Source organism: Acyrthosiphon pisum, chromosome A2, assembly GCF_005508785.2.
Source record: "Acyrthosiphon pisum isolate AL4f chromosome A2, pea_aphid_22Mar2018_4r6ur, whole genome shotgun sequence".
NCBI classification, from domain to species: domain Eukaryota; kingdom Metazoa; phylum Arthropoda; class Insecta; order Hemiptera; family Aphididae; genus Acyrthosiphon; species Acyrthosiphon pisum.
This window is the reverse complement of record NC_042495.1, coordinates 31,693,834-31,717,753: the sequence shown is the minus strand read 5'-3', so window position 1 is coordinate 31,717,753 and position 23,920 is coordinate 31,693,834. Positions and strand designations below refer to the sequence as shown.

Below are 23,920 nucleotides of genomic sequence, written 5' to 3'. Positions count from 1 at the left end.
TGTTGATGTATAACGCGTTACCTAATGGATATTGTGATATGATTAATTTGGGAATTTATGTGATATCTATTATAGGTCAATTTTTTTTTATTACTATAGATAAGTATACCTTTAATATATATGTCTAATAACTAGACTGACAAACCGTCTCCGCTCAGAATCGTTTTTCTTATACAGTGATATTATATCATTGAATTCAAATTTAATTATATCCATTATACAGTGACCCACTTCTAACCTACTGTACAGCAGAGCGACATCTACTTACCCACCTTTTTTTAATATTTTTTTTTACTATAAATATCAATAAATTTTATTTGTTGGTTAAGCATTAAAATATCGAATTTAGACAAAATTTATCAAATTTAAAATTGAATAATTATTTTGTAGTTAAAAATTTATAAAATGTTCAACTTTTATGTCTAAGGCTTGAAAATTTAAAACAAGATTCCACGTAAGTAGTCTATTCTGTTACCAAAAAATTTAAAAAATACAGAAGCACAGTTTATTTTTATAGACATTTTAAGCTCAAATTTGGATGAAATTACTATTTTAGTTATTTTGTTGTGATTGTATAATATTATTCGTGGGTACTTGAAACATACAAAGTATTTAAGTATACTATTATATTATATCCATAATAGAACCACGGTTTGTTGTTGATGTATAACGCGTCATAAGTACCTAATGGATATTGTGATATGATTAATTTGGAATTTATTATAGATACCTATTTTAGGTCAATATTTTTTTTGATACCATAGATAAGTATATGATATGTCTAATACCTAGACTGACTACCGTCTCCGTTCAGAATCGTTTTCCTCACGCAGTGATATTATATTATCATTGAATTCAAATTTAATACTATCCATTATACAGTGACTCACTTGTAGTCTACTGTACAGCAGAGCGACATCCACTTACCCACCTTTTTTAATACTTAGATTCTATATTTACATTTTGTTTTGTGATTATAAATTGATTATAAATTGCATATTTCTATATAATTGCATAAAAGTTGCATTTTTTTTATAGATATTCAATGAATTATTTTTATGTTTGCTTTGATTCACCAAATTTAATTTTATATCGAATATAATTTCCTGCTCTGATCATCGACGATGCAATTAGTTGAGTGTGCTGCCTGTCCCGAAATACAAATTTATGCTATATTGCTACGTGAAAATCGCAGAAATTTTAATTTTGTAATATAAAATCAAATTTTGTAATTTCATATTGGTACTCGTTGCAAAATTGACATTACATTTGCCATTAATTCTGGATGACTGCATTTAAATATACATAAATTGTATGCAGAAGTATACTGACATTTAAATTGTATTTTTTTGTTCACATAATATATTTTGTATTTGTTTTAAGACGTTTATTTTTTTTATTACAAAACAGGAATTTTTTTGCATATCTTTGAATTCCTAAGTGCATAAATATGTGCATATTTAAAAATAATACTAAACAACACTTATTACTTATACGTACTAGCAATAATTACAATTCAACGAAGTACATTAAAATTATTTTATTTAATAAAATATAATAAATATAAGGTGATTTAATAATAATAATAATAATACCTACTTGAAGTTGTGAAATAGCAATTACAATGAAATGCGTCGTAATTTTCTCACACCTAAACTACCAAAGTCTTGTACTGCGTATACGAAATGGAATGGAGAAACTTGTCATGCTGGCAACACATAATTTCTAATTAAAAAATGTGCACGTCTCCTTTAATAACTCAATTTCTAACGGTACGATGTCAATAGTTTTTTGCATAATGATCATCAGCACAATTTTTCTGATTTTTTCCACTTCATTAGGTATCATTTGATTCAGTACAATATATACAATTAGTTAGTTCCGGTTGAAAAAAAAAACACCAACATTTGCACTGTTTAAATTGGAAATTCCTGCTTCGAGATAATATATTACATTATTGTACTGTAGTGCCACCACAACATTTTTTATTTATTTAGCTGGTATCACGTAAATACGTAATATCATATTATATCGTATTGACATTTGCCGTTTACTAACTTTGGTATTCAGTACCATTCACAATATGTTTGACACTCTAGAGTAGGTAATATCATATTGATTAATTGAATATACTACATTTTCATTGTTTTATCTATCACAATTTCCTCCAGTTCCATACAACAAATTGAACTAATTACCTACATATTACTTCTTATCTGGAGCACATCATAAACTGTGATTCTACACCCGTTGAGTAGTCGCACAAACAGCATCACTGTCTATGAAATTCGGCTGTAGGCACATAACGTACAAATTCAAATAAAAATAACTACTAAATGTAGTATTTACTATATCTTATTCCCTAGCCACCTAGGTTTGAAAATAAGAATATTCATAATGCTGTTAAGAAACTTGAACTCTCCAGAATTATGTAATGGAACCAGTCTTATAATATTACATCAACACAACAATTTAATTGAAGCCAAAATTATTACAGATCAGGGACAAGAGAAAAATTTAGGTTAGACAAGGTTATTCCTTGGATTCAGTGGCGTCCGAAGGGGGGGAAGGGGGGGGCTAACGGACTGAAGCCCGTCCCCCCACCATTGCCCATATTATTATTACTTTTTTAAAAATATTTATCAAGTTTCATCTGTCAACTATAGTAAGCAAGACGTAAATTTCATATATGTATTTGCATACCAATTTTCATAAATTATCTGTAATTTTTAGGTAAAAGTATGAATTACTTGTATGAAAGACCTCGTATTTAATTGTTTAGCCTTATCTATATACATTTAATATTTTATAAGTTTTGAACTACAAATTAACTGTGGTTTTGACGAAATTTGAACTTTAAATGCTTATAAAACATAACCATGATGCCTATGCATCGTTAATATTTTAGTTATAATAAAAACTTACATTTTTAAGCTTTTTGACCGAATGAATAATTTTTATTGACATTTATAGAAAAACAAATTTAAATTAATCAAATACAATCCAAATGAGGACGGTATAACCAAGCTGGTTACCAAACAATTTTAATAAATTTTAATTTTTTTCTCCAATTATTTTAGAAAGCAATGAGCATTTTCAAATTCGACCTCCTAAAAGTATCAATTAGATCCAATTCGCTTCCAAAAACATACATCCAGCATCGATGTTTATGCGATCAGAGTATTTTTTCTACTATAAAAGTGGAAAAGTTACAAACATTTTAAAATACCTCAAATAAACGTCTGAAATTATTAGACTGGACAAAATAAAAATAAAATTGTAACTAATTTTCAAGCCCCCCCCCTTCCCACTTAAAAATCCTGCGTGCGCCACTGCTTGGATTTCTATGATTCCTAGAGATTACCATTTTTAACTTAAACGAATTCAATTTCCTATAAGACCCTGTTTCAGTATCGCAATAAACAAAGTCCAGGGTCAAGCATTAAAAGTTTGGCAATAGATTTGAACGAAACTTCCTTTACTCGCATGATCAGTTATTTGTGGAATTATCAATAATAGGAAATCCCAACAATTGACACATACCGGGGCTTTTAAACGTTATGAATTATGATTATAACGTAATTTATAGAATATCGCATTGAACGAAAAATAACGGAAAATGAAATATTTTAAAATCTGTTTTTTTAAAAGGTCTATTGGTTTCGTAGAAACATTTATTTCATGAAAACAATCTAAAAATTTATTATTTTATATTCCGTATCCGTATTACCTACCTCCATTAGTCACTATTTTTAAATCTAATAGGTAGGTAATTAACACTACTTTAAATAACGATAAACGCAAAAATCGTGTAACGTTTTAAATTGTGAATAACATAAAATCGTTTTTTTTTCCTCAAACGCAAGCCCCGACACATACTTTTACCACCTTTAAAGTTAACACGAAACATTCTATACAAGAAAATGTTATGATTCATGTAATACGATTGTATTCAAATATTATATGCATTCTAAGTATTTATAATAACTGATTAATTATACATAAGATTTTTAGAGACATTATATGAGAGAAATGTTTTATTATATGTTGTTAATGTAAACTTTTGTACATTGTAAGTATTTTAGTTAGGTATCATAACTATTTATATTTGTCAGGATAATGTTTACAATTATGTATAGGTATATCTAATTATTGAATGTAGCATTACTAATTATTTTAGATTGTTTTTCTTCAATTTTAATTTTAATATACTATATCGATTAATGATTATTTATACATATTTATAGGTTTATGAGTTTAATATTAATAGATTTTGCAAACAGATATGAATGTATAATAATTGTAGTTATAACAAGTATGATATATCTTTTAATATAAAATCAATTAAGGAGCGTGCGGGCGACTTGTTTTTTTGCTCAAAAACATGCCTTACAGGAAAAACTCTCATGCCTCGTAGATTGGTCCGATTTCCGTAATTTTTTTTTTTTTGTTAGATAGAAGAAGACTTATTGCAGGGCACATTGGACTTGGCTTTTTAAAATTATTTTTCTAAAACTTATATTACAAGTTTGAATTTAATCCATTCTTACAACTTTTTAGTTTTTGTGTTATTTTATGTTTTTAGCAACTTCATCAAAAATCGAAGTTCAATTCGCACTGTAAAAAATATTCCTCTATCTAACAAAAAAAAAAAAAATACGGAAATCGGAACAATCTACGAGGTGTGAGAGTTTTTCCTGTAAAGCCTGTTTTGATCAATATAATTTATCCTATCAACCCCTCCTAGATAGGTATCGGGTAGTAGACTAGTGTTATAATTGATGTGGCAACTAAAATATAAAATTACGTATCAAATTTTCCGCAATTCTATAAAATTTGAAAAATTGCAGCCAGGGCCCTTAATATTTAAGGTACACAAACAATACAAAAAAAAAAAAATAAAAAAAATATCTAAGTATACTTAAATATTATAATACCTAGCATTTATTATATAATGGACTAATTGATTAGATAGATAGATTGCATTGATTTCTCTCCAAAGTATCATCCATCAATAATATACTTACCTAGTACCTACTGGACGTACAAAATATTGGCACTCATTTTGGATTTTGGTCATGGTTGTTTTGCTTACATTTTGTTTTCGGTTAGATAATTAAACCATTAATATTTTCAGTTTCCAAATTTATATTTCTTTCATTTGAAATTTTTAAATATGGAATACGAAATTGCCGATTTGATGAACGTTTTGAATGGCATTAAGTAAGTACTCTGTCAGGTAAATGTAATTACTTGAATTCAATACCACATCACGATTAAAGTTACATCGTGTTGCGCAAACTAATGATAATAGTTGTATGTTGATTTTTAGTTGGTCAATCACAGCACGTGTACTAAAAAAATCCAATGTTCTCCCATATCAAAAAGAACGTGGCACTGGAAAATACTTTACAGCAATATTAATTGACAAAACTACTGAAATAAGAGCTAAGGCTTTTGGAGATGATTGTGACCGTTTATTTTCACAACTTCAGGTAACTGGAAAATGTTTATAATATTTTGTATGCTAAATTGTTGAAAATATCGTCAAAATATAAATAACTTCTCATTCTCATGCTTAATAATTAATTACTCATTAATTTAAAGGCCGTTAAATATTATCTGGTTATAAACTTGATGAATGGTGATGAAATATCTTAATGTTAGATACAGGCATTTAGTAGGTATGCCAAAACATGGTTGGAATTTAACAAGATAATTGCGTTATTTAATAAACCTATGTTTATCTCTTTGATTTTTATTCTATTAAGACTTGATGAGTAGATGTTAACTTTTATCAATTCCTTAGTTCTTATAGTACCTATGTATTTATTTTTTATTTATTATGTTTAAAAAGGAAAATAATGTTTACAATATTAAAAATGGACAAATACAATTAGCAGATAAAAAATACAACAAATCAAAAAATGATTATGAAATTATTTTTAATGAGACAACAATTATTATACAGAAGTTTGGAGTTACTGATATTCCCAGTCATCCACAGCTTAAAACTATTGAAAATGTATTTTCAATGGACCAAAACACTTTGATTGGTAATAATTCTGATATATTGGCAATACAATGTATTTACCTATTATACTTTAAATAATTTTTTAAACATTGTGTTTCAATCCTGAAAGATACTATTGGAGTAATTATTGAGATAGAACAGTCAAAGGAAATTAAAAAAAATAACTCTAATGATACATACAAATTAAGAAATATCATACTAGCAGACTGTACTAGAAGCGTAAGTGCCCATTGCAATTTATTTGTTATTGTTTGTTTAATGTTCCTCAAACTTAACTTATTAACTTGAAATTGTGTTTAAATAAATAAATATAAATATATTAAATATGACATTACATTAGATCAATATAGAACCAGATAAGTTGCTGAATAATTCATAGTTCATAATTCAGTTATAATAATAATAATTAAAGAAAATAACAAGATAACCTTTAATTTTACAAGCAAATTAAACAATAATATGTCTAAATTAAATTATTATTGTTAAGTAGATACCTCATTATTATAAGACTGTGACTTCAAAGTACCTATTTATTTTTTTATTTTTAAAACATATTAATTAACTAACAAGTATAGTATTAGTACAAAATAATAATTTTCAATATAAAATATATTTTTCAATATGTTTCTCTCTACAGTTGTTTTAAGTACATGATGCCCGATAAAAAATCTGCCAAACCAAAAACACACGTGTTTACAAACTTACAATTGCTTTCCTACAAACGAAAAACAAACAGCTAATAGCCTTAGTTTCCGGGCTTCAGGATCAATAAAAAAAAAAAAAAAACTTAACTGTTACAAGTTCATTCATTTTTAATTATAAACGAATGTACTTATCCTACAAGATACAATAATTATATAAAAATTGCTTTTTTTAGGTTACCGTTACTCTATGGGATATAGACGCTACTAATTTTAATGCCAACGAAGGGGATATTATGTCAATAATGGGAGGAAAAATTATTAATTACAAAAATGTCAATAAAATAAGTGTGACTGGATCTTCAGAAATCATAATTAATCCTTATTGGAATGAAACCTTTGATCTCCAAATCTGGTATAAAGAGTTTGAAAAAAAAAAACTATTAAATCTGTCTCAAGTGTCTATCGGTTCTCAAGAACTTAATATGTTTGAAAGTATGTAATGAATTAAAAATATTAATTTGTTTTATTAATATTTAACTTTTATTATAGTATCTCAAATTAATAGAAATAAAACTATTAACGAACGTATTTTGCAACAAAACAAAATTGATGACGATTTGATTTCTAAAAGATTACTGGAGCTGAATGATGAAGAGCATAAGATAAAAAGGGAAAGAACTGATTTAAATTTTAAGAAACAACGACTTTCAATCGAACGAGAGAGTATTAAAAGTCATTTGGAGAACTAATTTTATAATAGATGCTATATATACACTATTATATGTATTACATTTTAATACATTTCATATTATTCTCAATTTGCACTTTCATTTGAATTATAATAATAATAAACAGAAAAATAAATAAACATCTATTACCTATTAGTATAAATTTTCAATTTTATACTTACATATTATTGTATTTATGTTTTTACTGAGAACCGGTAAAATTAATTTTAAATATTTCAATCTTAATTACTATAATATAGTCATAATATTATTATGAACAATTTATTAACATTTAGATTTTTGCACATTCAAAATTGGCCCTATAGTAGAGCATTGAATTGCCCATACCTGAGATAGAGAATAAGAAATATTAGTATTCGTATGGATCTAAAATCGAAATGGTAATTTAATTTAAATTCTTGAATTTGTTGAAGTGTTCAACTTTTTTTCTGAAAATGTGTTATAAGATATACCGGCTGATTCTTTTATCAAACAATACTCGGTATTTAAAAAAGTATACATTTTTTTGTAAATATTTTTTTACATAGTTTCTAGTCGCTTACAAAACAACGTTTTTACTAAAAAATTTGATTTTTAAATATTTTTTATCCTTATATTTTTTTAAGTTTTTACTTTTTTGGATGACAACATGGGGTTTTAATTTTATATTCCAAAGCAGAATATTTTTCTTAGTATTTCGATACATGAAAATCGAATTTGGGGCGAGTAATTTATTAGTTATAAGTAGAGATGTAAGGTTGACAATTTTCAATTTTAAATTGACAATTTTTTTTTTTATTGAAAATTTTCAACTTTCTTTAAAAATTTGAAAATTTATTATTTTTGTACTTTTCTTAAATTAATTAATTTTTAAGTTTAAATAAAGTTTTAAAATACTTTACAAAATTACTGTTTCATTTTTATTTACATTGTAACAAGTATAACGTTAAAGTCAAACAAAACACTTATAATTATAAAAAATATAATTCGCGTAAAATTGAGGAAGTAACTCATACAATAAATTACCTCCGTTAAAAATTGAAAAATCAATAATTCTAACAAAACGATTATACACTCATAATTTATACTGAAGTAAAAATACAACATTTTTAATAAAAGATGAAAATTTACATTTATTACCGAGTTAAATATTATATATTGATATAGGTTATATTATATATATTTAATGGTTTGTATTTTAAATTTACTATATTATGTTCATAAGAATAATACCAACATTATATTAAAATGGGTAAATGGTAATAAAAGTGCATATTTTAAAATATAATTATGAAGGTTAAATATACTACAGCTATAAAATATCAAAAGATTTGATTGATAAGAAATTAATATGATGAATTATAAATTTTTCATGAAAATGTTCACGAAAATTTACATCACTAATTATAAGTATTTAAAGTTTTGATGAGCAGAGAAAAAGTGAAAACTTAAAAAAATATAAGGATAAAAAATATTTAAAAATAAAAATTTTTTAGTAAAAATTTTGTTTTATAATAAGCGACTAGAAACTATGTAAAAAAATATTTTCTAAAAAAATTACACTTTTTGAAATAATGAGTGTTGTTTGATAAAAAATTCACCCGGTAGGGTATTATTATATGTTGCAGTATTCAAGGATTTAATTTTTTCGTAAATTGTAAAACTACTTATGTATGTATAATTATATAGATATTAGTTTAAAAAGTGAATTGAAAAATGTGTAAGATTAATTATTGCAACTACCTACTTATTTATATTTTACATCAGAAACCAAATAATACAATTTCTACATTAACTGTAGGTATAGGTATCTACTTACATAGGCGCAAATTGTGTGGGAGGGAGTGGCTTAGGGCTAACTTAACCTAACCCCCCTTCAAAAAAAAACCTAGGACATACAATTTTAATATGCTATATTGCAATAGTCTGCTTGTCTTTAATATATTCAGCCCCCCCCCCCCCCAAGCCAACAGTTGAAATTTCGCCTATGCCTACTTAACGAAATTATAGGTTCGGGGAGAGTGTTGTACCTTGGTTAATAGTTGATATTTCAAGTTAATGTTCATAATATTAAAAATATTTCAGATATAGTAAGAAAGTTATAGGTACGCGGGCTTTTTTCCAAACTCTAAATAAACTGCCTTCTACATTTTTTTTTATAAAAAAACTAAAAACCTTTTACTCAATTCAGTATATGTTCACTTATGGACAATATTATATTATAATCACTTAATCTTAGGTATATGGTAAACAATATAGTTCAATCAATTAAAACTAAAGGATTAATGATTTGGTCCAACGTAAATGCTACAAATTTCGAAATAATGTATCTTTTTAGGCCTTAATAGTTAATACATATTTTTGTATAATACACTACATCATTAAATTTTAAACAATATTAAGAGTAAAATGGCACTAACCTTAAGAACTTCTATGAGAAATTTAAACGTTAAAAACAAAATTTATAAAAAAACTAAAATATTTTTTTGGATAGGTAAAATTTAAACTATTTTATCATAAATGGTATTTTTACAATATGTAAATAAAAATATTTTGGATTTTGCCTATCTACTCAAATATTTTTTTTATAATCACTAAACTAATCAAAAATATTTTTGAGACTGCTATCAAATACACCATTGCATAATCCGTTAGGTAACTTATATACAATTAATTACGATTATAATACATTTCTAATTCAATCATAAATAAACAAACGACATACCTATGTTGTTTGTAAAAAAAAAATTGTTGATTTATTTAAATTTTTAACATCACAGTAGTAAGTAATATTTGCTGTCTGTATTTTTTTTTAAACGTTTTCCATCTAAGTGTTATTGAAGTCAATATTAGCGATCTCCGGCACACAGGACCACCAGTCGTGATGATATTTAGAACGGTTTAAAAATCTTGTGTTTATTTCTGTATAGTAAACTATGGCTGTAACGGTTTCAGAGTCTAATCACCAAAATGATGTGCTTTCGTAAATGTTGATTTAAGTTCACTATCTACACCGTCAGCTAGACACGTGAACGGACAACAGTTTTTGGCTAGTAAAAAGTATGATATTATTCACATGGCTTTGTTTGCATAATAATAATTACCATTCAAATAACAATAACTCTTATCTTACCTAAATCACTGTCCGCCATGATATTAACAGCATCTCCACCATCATCCTTATACATGTAAGCACCCGGTTCCTTGTAACTGCGTGAAAATCACCGAAAAAAACAAAATTACATTATTTCGATGGCATATCAATTTAATATAGCTCATTATTGTTAATATTGTTTGTGTTTTCCGCTAGTGATAATAATTTTTGTATACAGGGTGATTATTTTAATATTAAACATTCATTATTTCAAAAAATGCCTAACAAATGCCATGTTATATTTTTTAGACATTTAATACGACAATATGTTGAACATTTTTAATTTCCACGGGTCTATATATGAAGTAAAAATACTTTTATCGTTGTAATTAATTTTTTTTTTTTTTGATTTTGTTATAGGTACCTTCTATTAACCATACTATTAGTTTTGTTTAACCACTCAATGTTATTATTTTAATCGATATGAATGGTTTTTCGTTAATTTTTTTTTTTAATTACGTTATTAGAAAACAATATCAATGTTATAACAATGAGTTAGTTTGCACATGTTACTGTAAGTTGGTACTATATTGAGTTAAGAATTTATAAAAAAAAAAACTTTACCTGTAGTTATACATCGTACAGTATTCCATAGAATTTTTCGGTTTGCAATAGCCTAGTTTTGCAGCCCACGGTGTTTGGATTTTTCCCTGTTGTTCTATTACCTTGTAGCTGGATCTATGAGTCGTGTTTAGGTCCATTTTATCCACGGGTACGGTATAACTATAATTATTTAATATGAATATAAATATTGACACGTCAAAATAAGTTTTCATTTACACCCTGCTACAGCCCTGGTCCTTAGGAGTGCCAAGTACGGTGCCAAAATAATAATCACGACACAAGGTGCAAAATTAATATTGCAAATCCAAACACAAATATCTTTAAAATACAATAATAAATTGTCCAGTGTGTGGAGGAGAGTGGTTTAGGGCGAGATATGTTCATCAATGAGACAAGTGAAATAATTTGGTGATGGTTAATAGATTACGGTTGATATTTGGAGGTAAGATCTTAAATTATTACCTCCAACGGTTAATCGTGTTTTCATCGGTTTCCGACGATAATTTCGGAATTTCCACCGATACGCGACTTATCGCGCGACACTGCATTTCTCTTACTAGTTCTAAAATACCCTCCACCTCCCCCCACATCCCACCACGATATAATACACTCGTCACTCTGTCACGCAAAAAAATGAAAGCGGAAATGAGCAGATGAGGGAACAGATTTTTTTTCGGTTTTACGGGCTGTTCAATAAACATTTGCCGACTTTTATAAAAAAAACTTAAATTTGACGTCAAGTTAGACACTGCGTCGGTGCTCACCATTTGTTCGGTTTAAAATTGTTCTCTCGCTTCACGCAAACAGGCTGGTACGAACAGTAGCTCGTGGTGAGCCCCGACATCGGACAGTCAGAATCGACCACCAGGTTGTCGGGCTGAACGAATTTCTTGCTACGCCCGTAGCCGTCGTTACTGCAAGGCACGTAATAATCGTGTTTCTGGGTGGTGGTCAACCGCATCGGTCCATCGAACCCCAGACAACTATCCTTGGGCACGATTTTCTTCACTGTCGATATGCACTGTACCGGATAACTCATCTAATGCAGACGTGAGATGTAATATATATTATTATTAAAGATGACCCCCGGGGCCCACGTCGCGAATCAACTGTTGGCCTCATTTGGATGGGATGTCTTGGACCACCCACAGCATTCCCTATAGACCTGACGCGTCCAGATTAAAATCTGTTCACTACTTCCCTGGAGATGTGCATAGGTAGAAAAAAATGTCCGAAGGAGTGGAGGGGGGGAGGTCAACAAGAAGATGAAGGAGGTGGCGTCAGAGTTCTACAAGGCGGACATTAAAAAAAATATGAATCCTAGCCTCACCACTTACGTCGGGAGGGATGGCGACTATATGTGGAAAAATAGCACAAAAATACACTAATTTAGTGGTTCCCAATTGGTGGCAAGAGAGTCGTCCATGGTTGTGTAGAAGTGTTGTGATTTTTAATTTTAGTGAAATTATTAAATTTTTAGTGGTTTGAAATTCGGGTATTTTCGGACCATTGAAACTCGTAAAAAAGGTAAATAATCAATTTATTCAAATTTAAAACTAAGTATTTACAAAATAAGGGTCCCCGGAGCAATTTAAGTTTTAGCTAGGGGTCCGTGGCTTTATTCTAATATTGGAACCACTGTACTAATGTAAAAACGAAATTTTTTTTTTTAACACATTTTTTTGAAGCCCACAAAAATCATTTACCTACTCTTATATTCTGGACATAGCTATAATTTATTTTTGTATATAATATTACTGTAAGGAGAGGGGACCGCGGGGTTAGTTGTCACAATGAAAAAAAATCGCTTTTATTTCGAAAAGCTGCTGCAAATCAGTAGTGTGCTTAGGGGTTGTGGTTACGGTTTATCCCCCCCCCTATCGTCCCACTGAACCCCTCATTTGTGCTTTGGGCACTAGCACAACAATTCATTTCAATGTATTATTAATATAACAGTGTGGGGATCTTATAACATTTTTATAATTATATTTTTTATAAAATACTTGGGAGATGGAAGGGAAAGCTTAAAAATTGTTTCATAATTCAGAGAACTGAAATTAAGATCTTGAACTTAATCATGATTAAAAAAATAAGCAAGTAAACACTTCACTAACCCTTTGAGACGTTTGGTCTTGAAATTTTCCAGCCATGACCAAGTGATCCGGGTGCGTGAAGGGTTTCGGACGATTTTCACACACGTCATGTTCGTAGTACGAATGAGTATATATGGTGTCGTCGGTGAATGGTGTTTTACACACGGTCGGTTGCTGTACATAGGTAGGTAAAAATTAAATTAATGAATTATCGAAACATGAATATTATAGATAGAAAACATTAATATATTATGGTAGGTATAGGTATACAATATTAGCCCTATTCATGGCTGATTGTTAAAATTCATAATATAGATGACTATATATTATTATAATAATGAACGTTAATAATTAACAATTAATAATTTACAATTATGTAATACATTTAAAGTTGAAGAAAGTTCCTATTGTTCAAAATTATAAAGGTGCCAATATTGACGTCACCAATTGTATTTTAAAAGCAATTTTAGACGTTGAAATGGTTGATAGTATTATTATTATTATTATTATTATCATAATATATAATACATATAAGGAAGAATATCGAATAATCAACAGGTAGCTACCAATACATGTGATCAGGCGGTGTTGTAAAGTAGGTACTCGAGTAAAAGTTTCAAGTACTTTTTAAGCACTCAAATACGTATAGTAGGTACTAGGTATCTGTATTTAAAATCAAATATTAATTTTTAAATACTTTAATAATTATTTTTAGCTTAGGTATGTACTTTCTATTTTTCGATTATGTAAAATAAAAATAAAATTTGAGAATAATATATTGTATAATATTTTTTTTACTGCGAACAATGCTTTTAAAGTTGAGTAGGTATTTAAGTATTTTAACGTTCCGCCAAATGAAATAATTCGAAAACATGTAAAAGACAAAATTCGTGAACTTTCAACTGGGTCAGGAACCTATATATTTTATATTGCATATTGTCGTATGTTTACCATTCAAGATTTGGTGCCTACACCTGACGCTGAAAACTATAATACGTAAAAGATATCATTATACGTTAGTGACATTCCTACTGTCCAATTAATATTTATATAATATATTACCCATATTATAAATAATATTATATTAATCCTGTTGTCCGTTTACAGCGGCTATTCACGATTCCACAGTGTTTGAATTGGAAAAAGAATAGGAGGGTGATTAATAAGTGCAAAAAAATTGTGCATACCTAAAATTTCAAATGTCTTATTCGTAATGATATGATATGAAGGGGGGGCTCTAATGTCTCCCGGTGTCCTACCGCAATTCGAGTACTTACTTTTTATTCGAACGGTTACGCACAAAGTTAATTTGTGACGTTACCGATTGTATTTTCAACATAATTTTAGACTGAAATGGTTGATAATATTAATATAATATTATCTAGGTATATAGGATGGCTATACAGCTTATTCGCGCAAACTCAGAACTGTACCTACAAGCTGGTTTTCATTGTTCTTAATTCTGTGCGCAAACGAGTTGTTATGAATTCAGAAAAAAAAAATATTAATACGTGCGCAAACAGCGTCCACTATATAGGACATCTATATGGAATACCGAATGGTCAACAGGTCGTTACCAATATACGCGAGGACCGGGTACCTATAATTTAGATACGAATTACGAGGTGTACTTACCGAGATTGGTTTGCACGAATCCCGTCGACAAGGCTGCACGTACTTGAACCGATTCTGAAAATCAATAACAGTATAATTAACTATTAAGCAATCACTCAAGTTGAGCATTTTTATTGTACAACACGAGTAAAACCAATCTAATTTTGTAATAATTCCACAAATCCAGTCAAATTTCACTTATAGCGTTGTGGTTAGTATCTATAATATTTATACTTAAATGAACCTATATTCAGGCGTGCACTCAGAAATTTTGTTAGGGTGGCTGCTTGAAAGTTTGCGAATTTCCTATTTTCCTTGCACACAAGTGATCATAATTACAAATATTATTTTAATTAGCATTTTTTTCTATAAATCTAAAAATAATTTTCAATAAAATAATCGATCGGTGATTGCCACAAACCTTTTCTTATACAAATTTTATATTTATATTCTAATACAATAATCAAATTTGAAAAAAAAAACATCAACGTTCAAAATTGTAACTACCTATAATTTCTGGAAAAACAACAAGCTTTAATAATAAATAATCTAATGATGTAATTTTTTTGTGGCGGGGGAGGGTGAGCTTCAGACACAATAATTTAGTGGAAAAAGCTCCAAAATAAAAATAAAGTCCAGGCTATAGAAATAAATGCCTCTTACCAACAAACAATAAACATTCAATGATTATGCTCTAAATATTCCAAATTTCCAATTGTATTATTCTACGAACCATCAGAACTATTGATATTATTTATTAATCAATACCTAATAATAAAATCAATATTATATAACTCTGTTATATTAGCGTACTTTAAATAAGTTTAATATAGTTAAATTATTCATTTTTGTACTTTTATTTCATATTATTTAATAATTCCAATAGGTAAGTGTATAGATGCACTAAACATTGATTTTCATCAATTATAAAATATATTTATGTGATTGCATGTGATACGTATTATTAAAACTTTTGTAGACCATTATATTATATTATTATGATAAAATAGAAATTAAAATAGTAAATAGGAAAATAGACAAAGTCTTGTACCTACCTGTATTGTTCTAATCAATATGCTTTTGTCTGTTTTTTTATATATTATATTTCATTAACAGACACTTGCGCAACATGTTGGTACAGTATACATTTTTATTTTTATTTTTTATACTTATTGAAAATAAAAAAAAATGTAAATCTGACATAGTTTTTTTTCGAAAAATTCAAAATACCTAACTAAGTTGTAAATCTGGTTTTAAGAAAATGTTTATTGTAAAACACGTACCTATTTCAGTCATGTAGTTTTTTTTTACAAATGTTTGAAACTTTTTTATTATAATTAAGTGGAGTTGATTAAGTCGTGAAAAATGTTTTAAATTCATTAAGTATAAACTAACCTAATACTAATAACTAATAACCTGACCTATGATATTGGAATTCAAAAAACGTAAATCATGGTTTCCCAAAATATGGTATTTATTTGCCAATTACAATTTATACACGACACAACATATTATGATGCTAAGTCCACAATAGGATTTTGATTATTTAGCCGAAATGTATGTAACCAATTTCATTATAAACCAGGGTTGGAACGTAAACACAATACAGAATAAAACGTATAAAACGTACCTATAGTATAAAACAACTTAGTCTTATACGTTTTATACTTAATAAAGTTATAAATGTATAATAATAAATAATAATTGTCATATTTTGTGATAATTTTTTTATATTAATTATTAATAGTACCATTTAGTTCATATTTATTCTGTCTTAATAAACTACATTGATATTAATAATTATTATTTTATAATAACAAAAAAGATATTTGTGATAATTAAATAATTTGTTATATTAATAAAAATATATATGTTTTTGTTATAATACTTAACCCGTCGTTGGTATCGCTATGCAAAGTCCCTCCATTGGTAATGAGTGAGCGCTGCGCTCACCTCGTTGTTTTTCCATCATTATTTATTATATAATGAACATAAAATATTGAAACCAACAACGAATTATTAATAGTTTAATTTTTTACAAAAAATGTTCTTACAATTTTTCTTGATTATAAATTGTTAACCACTAAAAACGAATTTATAATTTTTTATACATAATTATATAATAATAATATAATCATTATCATTCATCTTTGCCCTAGTGGTTTGGAATGTTTTGCTGATTATTATAAAGTACCCATATGAATGTTGTGTGCTCCTTAAATATAGGTTTTGAGTTTTTGAAAACGTATTGGGTTGACGTATTGAGTAAGTGCAATTTATGGATATTAACAACATTGCACGTCGATATCTAATCAAGAATTATTTATAAAATTATTATAGTTGTCAAAATATATTTAAACGTGTGTGGATTGAAGGTATAAATAGTATCAGATGAATCAAGTAATAAATAAATAAGTGGATCTCAAAATACTAATGAGGTGAGCGCCGCTCACATCGCGGTCACTGACGGGTTAAAATTACAAAAAAAGAAATTTGTATTGTTTTTAATTGTATTCTAAATTTAAGGACATTTAGTATGTCTTAGTCGTTATTTAGTTTTATACGTTTTTACGTTTTATACGTTTTATACGAGTATATTACCAACCCTGTTATAAACTACCAAAAGTTGGATAATTTTGGAAAAACGTTACCTAGCTTATTGCCTATTTAGAATTCCGTTGATAAAAAATATACAACTCCGATAAGTCTATCGCTCATATAAATACATACATTTGAGAAGTTTTTAAAATGGTTTTGTCACCTTTAGAGCCTGGCAAGTCTTTGCCCTTTGAAATTCACAATTTTTTTTTTCAACATTCTGCAAACAAGCTTTAGGAATGGCATTTGGTACTTTTGAACACTGTAATGAAAGTATAGTTTTGTTAATAAATTGTTATTTACATACCACAGACATATATTATGTCGCGTTGTATCATTAAAATATTATTTTTCTTTTCGTACTTCATATGATCTCTCTAGACACTCTTTTACTTGAGACATTGCTTGTGTTTGATGTGGAATTTGGTTAAGAGTTCAGTTAAGAAATTTTTACTTAAATATCAGTAAGATATTTATGTAATGTACGATTAAATTTTAAGATTGTTAAAAACAATAATTTTATAAAAAATTTAATTTAGTTAAATATGTTATGATTATTTATACGGTTGCGTAGTATGAGCTATATACTCATTTTTGAAGGGCAAACATTTTGCATTTATCATTAGCCAGCTACTGAATACTGATAATTTAAATTTCAGATAAGTATCATGTTGGAAAAACATGAGTAGGTCAAACTAATGGTTATATTTCGGCCATATGAAAATTTTGACGTTTAACTTATCATAAAAATTAAGTATGATACTTCAAACTTAAAATTACAGTTTAAATAATTATATGTACCCCCAAACATAATCCATTATGTATATAGTAGGGCTATGTTGGGTATACTGGTAATTACCAGTATTTAAAAAACACCGATATCTGGCATTTTAAAATAACGGTATACCGTAAATCGGTAATTACTGATGGTACGGTATTTTCGGTAATTACCGAGGCACAGTATATTTGATAATTACAGAAAATACCGTATAACCGGTAATAAACAAATATCGGATACCAGTAACAAAATTTGAAATACCGCCAGCCCTTGTATATAGGCAGTGGCATATACATAGGGGGGTTAGGGGTTTAACTCCCCTAGAGTAAAATTATTTGTGGGTATAATTATTATTATCAGTAAAATAAATTGTACTGTCGGGGATCGGATATGTAAATCTTCAAAACAGTAATTAGTTTTGTGTAAATATTCTCATTTTAGATTCTGAGTGGAGCGAGGAAGCTATTGTTTTTACAATGGTGTTTATTTTTTATTTTTATTTGTATATCTTGTATACAAAATTTCTTCCAGAAGGAGTGTTTCGCTTTCAACATATAGTACCTTATCTTTTAGCAAATTGGATCAAGATGGTACTTTAGAGAGGTCATTTTTCGATTTTCTCAATAGTTATTAATTAATGCCACGGGAAAAACCACCGGAAAATTACGAAAAAACGCTAAAAATAGGATTTTAATTTCTAACGCTTTGTTTATCACCATAGAAACGAATAAAAAATTATAATATTTTAATATTAATTCAACTTACATGATAAAATAAATAATAACAAAATATAAAATATCTAGAATGACAAACCATCTCCGCTCAGAAACGTTTTTCTTATACAATGATATTATATCATTGGATTCAAGTTCAATACAACCAATATACAATTACCCACTTGTAATCTACTGTACAGCAGAGCGACATCCACTTACCTGCTTTTTAACATATTATATTATACAGGATGATTTTTTAAGCATGCTCATTTGCTCACTTCCATTTTTTCCTTTAATAGAATATTTATTCAAATTTTGGATTTTAGAATTTTTAATCATAACTAAAGGCCATATTATTTTCATTTGCTGATATTTTTCGTACTGACCTTAAAGGAGGGTCCTGTGGCGATGCTAACTTTTATTTTTCAAACGAGAACACCACTATTTGCTGTAAGCTATTTAACGTACGATTTTCGTGAACATTTTGATGTATCTACATCAAAAGTCTGATGAGTAGTTTCTCATTTATTTAAACGTTTATTACTAAGGATGATAATCCTTAAAAATGGTTTACAAAAATATAAACTATAATAATATGTAATTGTATAGTATATTTTATTGGATAATTTTTACAAATTATTGATATTGATAGACCAATAGTAATAACGTACATTTTAAAATCATCTAAGCCCTCATTTACAATTTACTTAACCTGTTGTCGTAGACATATTATTATCCTTACACCACAAATGTATATAGGTAGCTTAAAAACAATGCGCTCGTCTGAATTTTGATTTAGATGAATCAGAATTCTTAAAAAAATATATCTGCTAAATAATTAAAGTGAAAAATGGAGATTCTTATTGGAAAACAAAGACATTTTTAGTGTGTAACGTCTCATCTTCACCTCGCTCTCGCGGGTGTCGTTTTGTTTATATTAATGAGGTCTCGGAGACTCGACCTCGGTGTGTGATATTATTACTAGGGATCAGGGTTACCTTATGTGAAGCAAAGTACTCAATGTGTATATATATATATCTGTTATTGAATATTAATGTATTGTTATTATCTAATACAAGTTACAACAGCGAAAGTATACTTATAAATTATAACTCAGGGTTACTGATCGGGCCATGGTGTGTCGTGGGTGCTGATGTCCAAATGTGGGTTGAGCTGGTCTTCCGTAGGTCCTCTTAAGGTCGTTGTCAACCATCGAGTTCCACTATCGACCATCCACTCTGACTATTGATTGCCGACCATAGACTCCTCCATCGATTATGACTATTGACTCTTGACTGTTGACTGTTCACTTACGACTTACGACTATCGACTGTTCTATTTAACTCCTTTCCGCCAGGTGTCCCGGTCGTATATTAACACTATGCAAGCATTGCTAACACTCAGCATATTAGCCGTGCTCAACGTAGGGAGTAATGTACGATGTCGATGACGACATTCGTTACAAGTGTTACAGGATCATCGCCTTAAATGGTACAAAAAATCTCATTATTTTAAAATGTCATCTTAAAATGTATATAAAAATTCTAAAAATCGGAATTTTAATATAATATGCATAATTAAAGTATAAACATAAGGTGAGCATGCTCAAAAAATCACCCTGTTTGTTTTTTTCGTTTTCTGATTAATTTGAAAAATACTTGACAATTTATTTCATTAACAACCCAACATGTATAAAATATTTAAATATGTCTTCAGACAAAAAAAAAACACGTATATGATTGTAAAACCGAAGCACTCATCTCTCGAAGAGAAAATCATACGTTTTACCTATAATATATACGTACATTGATATAGCAATTATTTTTTCTGAATAGTTTTTATGTCATTCATCAACACTTTTTTACTAGAAAAAATGCACTAACAGTTTTCCCAATGCGCATAATACCTATAGAGTATAGACTAGGGTGACCATATTTAAAAAAATAAAATATAGGACAAAAATATTATCATATTATTATATTTTAATAATTTAATATATATAATTTTTAAATTAATAAGAATTTATTATATTTTTTTTTTGTCCGATAAGATAACGCTTGAGCACGATATGGAGGTAGGTATTATTATTTATTGGGCTATTATTAATATTTATTTATTTTGCAATATGATCACATTTGATAACGAATTGGTCGCACCGGTAGGTAATTAATATACTATTATATGTACGGTTTACGTCACCAAAAAAAGAGTGATGCAATAATTATAATGTTAAAAACAAAAATCCAAAAATACATTTGAAAAGTATAGATTATAATATAATAATATAATTTCAAACATTTCAAAAATTAGAAATTAACAGTAAAAACGGGATTAATATAGGACAGACTTGATATTACGGGAGAAAAAGCGTCCTGAGAGAAGTTTGTCAGGACAACAGGACACAAAGCCAAAATAAAGGACAATCCTGTATAAAACAGGACGTATGGTCACCCTAGTATAGACCATTAGACCATAATAATGAAAATATTATTTACGATGTACCTACGTAATATTATATTGGCAAGTACCAAATTACCAGCTACCAATTTTTCGCTTATGTAGGTACCAAACTAATATGTAATAACTGATGGTGAAATTCGGTTTGGGGGGGGAGGGGTTATAGCCTAAAACGCCCCCCAAAAACAATTTTTTTGTTGCGTACGAAATATTAATAAAATAGAATATTAGGGTTTATGGCCACGCGAAAGTACCTACATATTATTATACGTTTACCGATGTGGTAAGCTGTATGGAATATGAACGGAGACGTATTTATAGACAGTATAATAGATATCGCTTGTAACGACCACCGACATATCGTTTAAAATAAGTCATTATAGCCGATAGTCATTATATTACGAACAAAAAGTGATGATAAAAAGCATAAATAAAAAGTCTATTTACGTCATAAAACATTAATTTCTAAATTAGACATGCATTGGCGAGCCGAAGTGGTCAATTTTGACGCAGTTGCGTCAACTTTTCAAAGGGAGTGGTGCCACCCCGTGACTGTGGCGCCGAATTACATGCTAAAGCCTGACCTCTTTGCTCTTTTGATCACATTTTATTAACATCATAACTTTGTTATAAGTAAAAATAGGATGGTGATGGCGGTGGTAAGTACATAATTATGAAAATGCGTCATTTAAAATTCAAGTTCAGCCCGCCACTGTATACATGTGTTCACAGTATATGTGGGTAAATATTTTTAAGAGATACCTACAAAATAAAAGTTTTAGAAAAAAAGTTGTATTTAATTATTAAATATAAAATGTTGTTTCGATTATTAACAATGTTATAAGGGAATTTTTACCTCAACCAAGGTCAACCATGGGACAAAAATCAGTCTTATGTTTGGTAAAAACTAAAAATATATGTATAAATAAATTAAAACAATATAATCCTAGACTAAATTTGAAGTTCATTCAGCGCGTTAACATGATAATAAGCAAAAATAACAAATCATAATGTTTAAATGGACATAAGGTAAAACAAAATAGCAGTAAAATGTAATTACTGAACAAAAGTAGGTAGGTATACTTATGTTTAAATTAATATTATTACCTACTAGGTATTGCATATTTGCATACCTAACCATTTTTTAAAATGTCATTGACGAGTAAATATCAAATTTATATTACATAAGTTATGTATCTGGGTCATTATTCACAGTTCTCTATTAGTAGTGAAATCATTATTACTTTTATTTTCTCTATAATATAATATATAATATATTTTTAATTAATTAATAACAATTGAATCGTTTCAGTTGTGCCATGTAAACACACTGAACAAACATTATAATTCAAATAATATAATTAACTCTCACAATTTTAAATTTCAGTACAGATAAATGAATAATAATGGTTCACGGTGCAGGATTCCAAATGTGTAGGTAGATTTACTCAATTTACTTGTCACAGTAACACACCATGTATTGTTCAGTTAACATCAAAATGCCTATACATGACCTGAACGATGCAATATTTAAAGGCTTAAATTAAACATTAAATTAAAATAATATTCAATTCTTCTTAGGTTGTAGTCAGATATTCTTGAGCGACTTATCGCTCGAAAATGTACACTACACAAAAATATTGCAAAAATGATGTCACACGTCCATAAAATAATAATTGTTCTCACAATATGTCTACTATTATAAAATACTATAATGTACCTAAACCAAATCAAATGTAAGTATATACATGTTAAAATGGTCTCAAGCCCGTTGTAATTGTAAATAATATAAATAAATAACTAAATATTCATGATAGAAGTTTGCTCTGCACGACTGTAATTTATTTTAACCATTTTGAGTAAAAAAAAACTGCCATATTCATTAAACTTGACATACTGAGTATGAATGTTATCATATGAAGGACTTTGTTTTTTCCCACCTTGTATGTAGTGGAATAGGACTCATTTACTACGAGATCTCATTGACTGGCATAATTAGGTAGGTACTACATAATAATATTGTGATCTTTTAAAGTTGATTTAAAATAAAACCGATTCTACTATCATTATTATATTGTTAGCATTTTTGCAAATCGCCTTTGTAGTCGAGGGTCACATTTTAAGAAATACACTGTGCTTAGAACATATTTTTTAACTTTACGCAGATGTTACATCTATGCAGATACAAACAAAGTTCCTATTAAGAGGCTGTCAGCGCACTATTTGTTTTCTATCTCTGGCTTACACGCCACATAGACAAAACACATTTACGCGAAATCATTTTTTTTATGTGTTTAAGTAATCTTAGAGTAAAGTCACTCATTACAAAAAAGATAGAGAATAATATTTTTGAGGGAATGACATATCGATTTGTCTAAATATTGTCTCAAAACAATTTAAACATCATTTAAATTTACAGAATTTTTTTGTTTGTTTTGAAAGTAGAATACAAAAGTCAAATAATAATATAATATAAAATTGATATGTCATTCCCTCAAAAATATTATTCTCCATCTTTTTTGTAATAAGTTACTTTACTC

General features: G+C 28.2%; 2 protein-coding genes across 4 annotated transcripts in view; one reads left to right on the top strand and one right to left on the bottom strand.

The window, feature by feature from the left end:
- LOC100162092 (replication protein A 70 kDa DNA-binding subunit-like) overlaps positions 1–7,559 on the top strand; it is a 10,866-nt gene extending 3,307 nt beyond the window's left edge. The window contains 6 exon segments of one of the 3 annotated variants that reach the window (NM_001162042.2): positions 5,138–5,223; positions 5,333–5,495; positions 5,858–6,056; positions 6,144–6,253; positions 6,912–7,170; positions 7,228–7,559. In NM_001162042.2, the coding sequence (NP_001155514.1) occupies positions 5,177–5,223; positions 5,333–5,495; positions 5,858–6,056; positions 6,144–6,253; positions 6,912–7,170; positions 7,228–7,427 (978 nt within the window). In that variant the 5' untranslated portion in view covers positions 5,138–5,176 and the 3' untranslated portion in view covers positions 7,428–7,559. 3 annotated transcript variants of the gene reach the window in all.
- Positions 7,560–10,134: 2,575 nt separating this feature from the next.
- On the bottom strand, positions 10,135–18,734 carry LOC100571759. Its single transcript, XM_003240450.3, has 8 exons — positions 17,793–18,734; positions 17,593–17,691; positions 14,853–14,906; positions 13,239–13,391; positions 11,889–12,163; positions 11,125–11,283; positions 10,540–10,616; positions 10,135–10,456 (listed from the first exon to the last, which is right to left on the bottom strand). The coding sequence occupies exons 1-8, from the start codon at positions 17,829–17,831 to the stop codon at positions 10,365–10,367; spliced, it is 948 nt and encodes a 315-aa protein (XP_003240498.1). The 5' UTR covers positions 17,832–18,734; the 3' UTR covers positions 10,135–10,364.
- Between the last annotated feature and the right edge of the window lie 5,186 nt (positions 18,735–23,920).

Bases quoted from the DNA above. Each gene is read 5' to 3' on its own strand.
- LOC100571759 (XM_003240450.3), bottom strand. From the start codon at position 17,831: ATGTCTCAAGTAAAAGAGTGTCTAGAGAGATCATATGAA. The intron at 13,392-14,852 runs GTAAGTACACCT...ACCTATGTACAG, and splicing joins ATTCGTGCAAACCAATCTCG to CAACCGACCGTGTGTAAAAC. The intron at 11,284-11,888 runs GTGAGCACCGAC...AAATAATTATAG, and splicing joins AATTTTAAACCGAACAAATG to TTATACCGTACCCGTGGATA.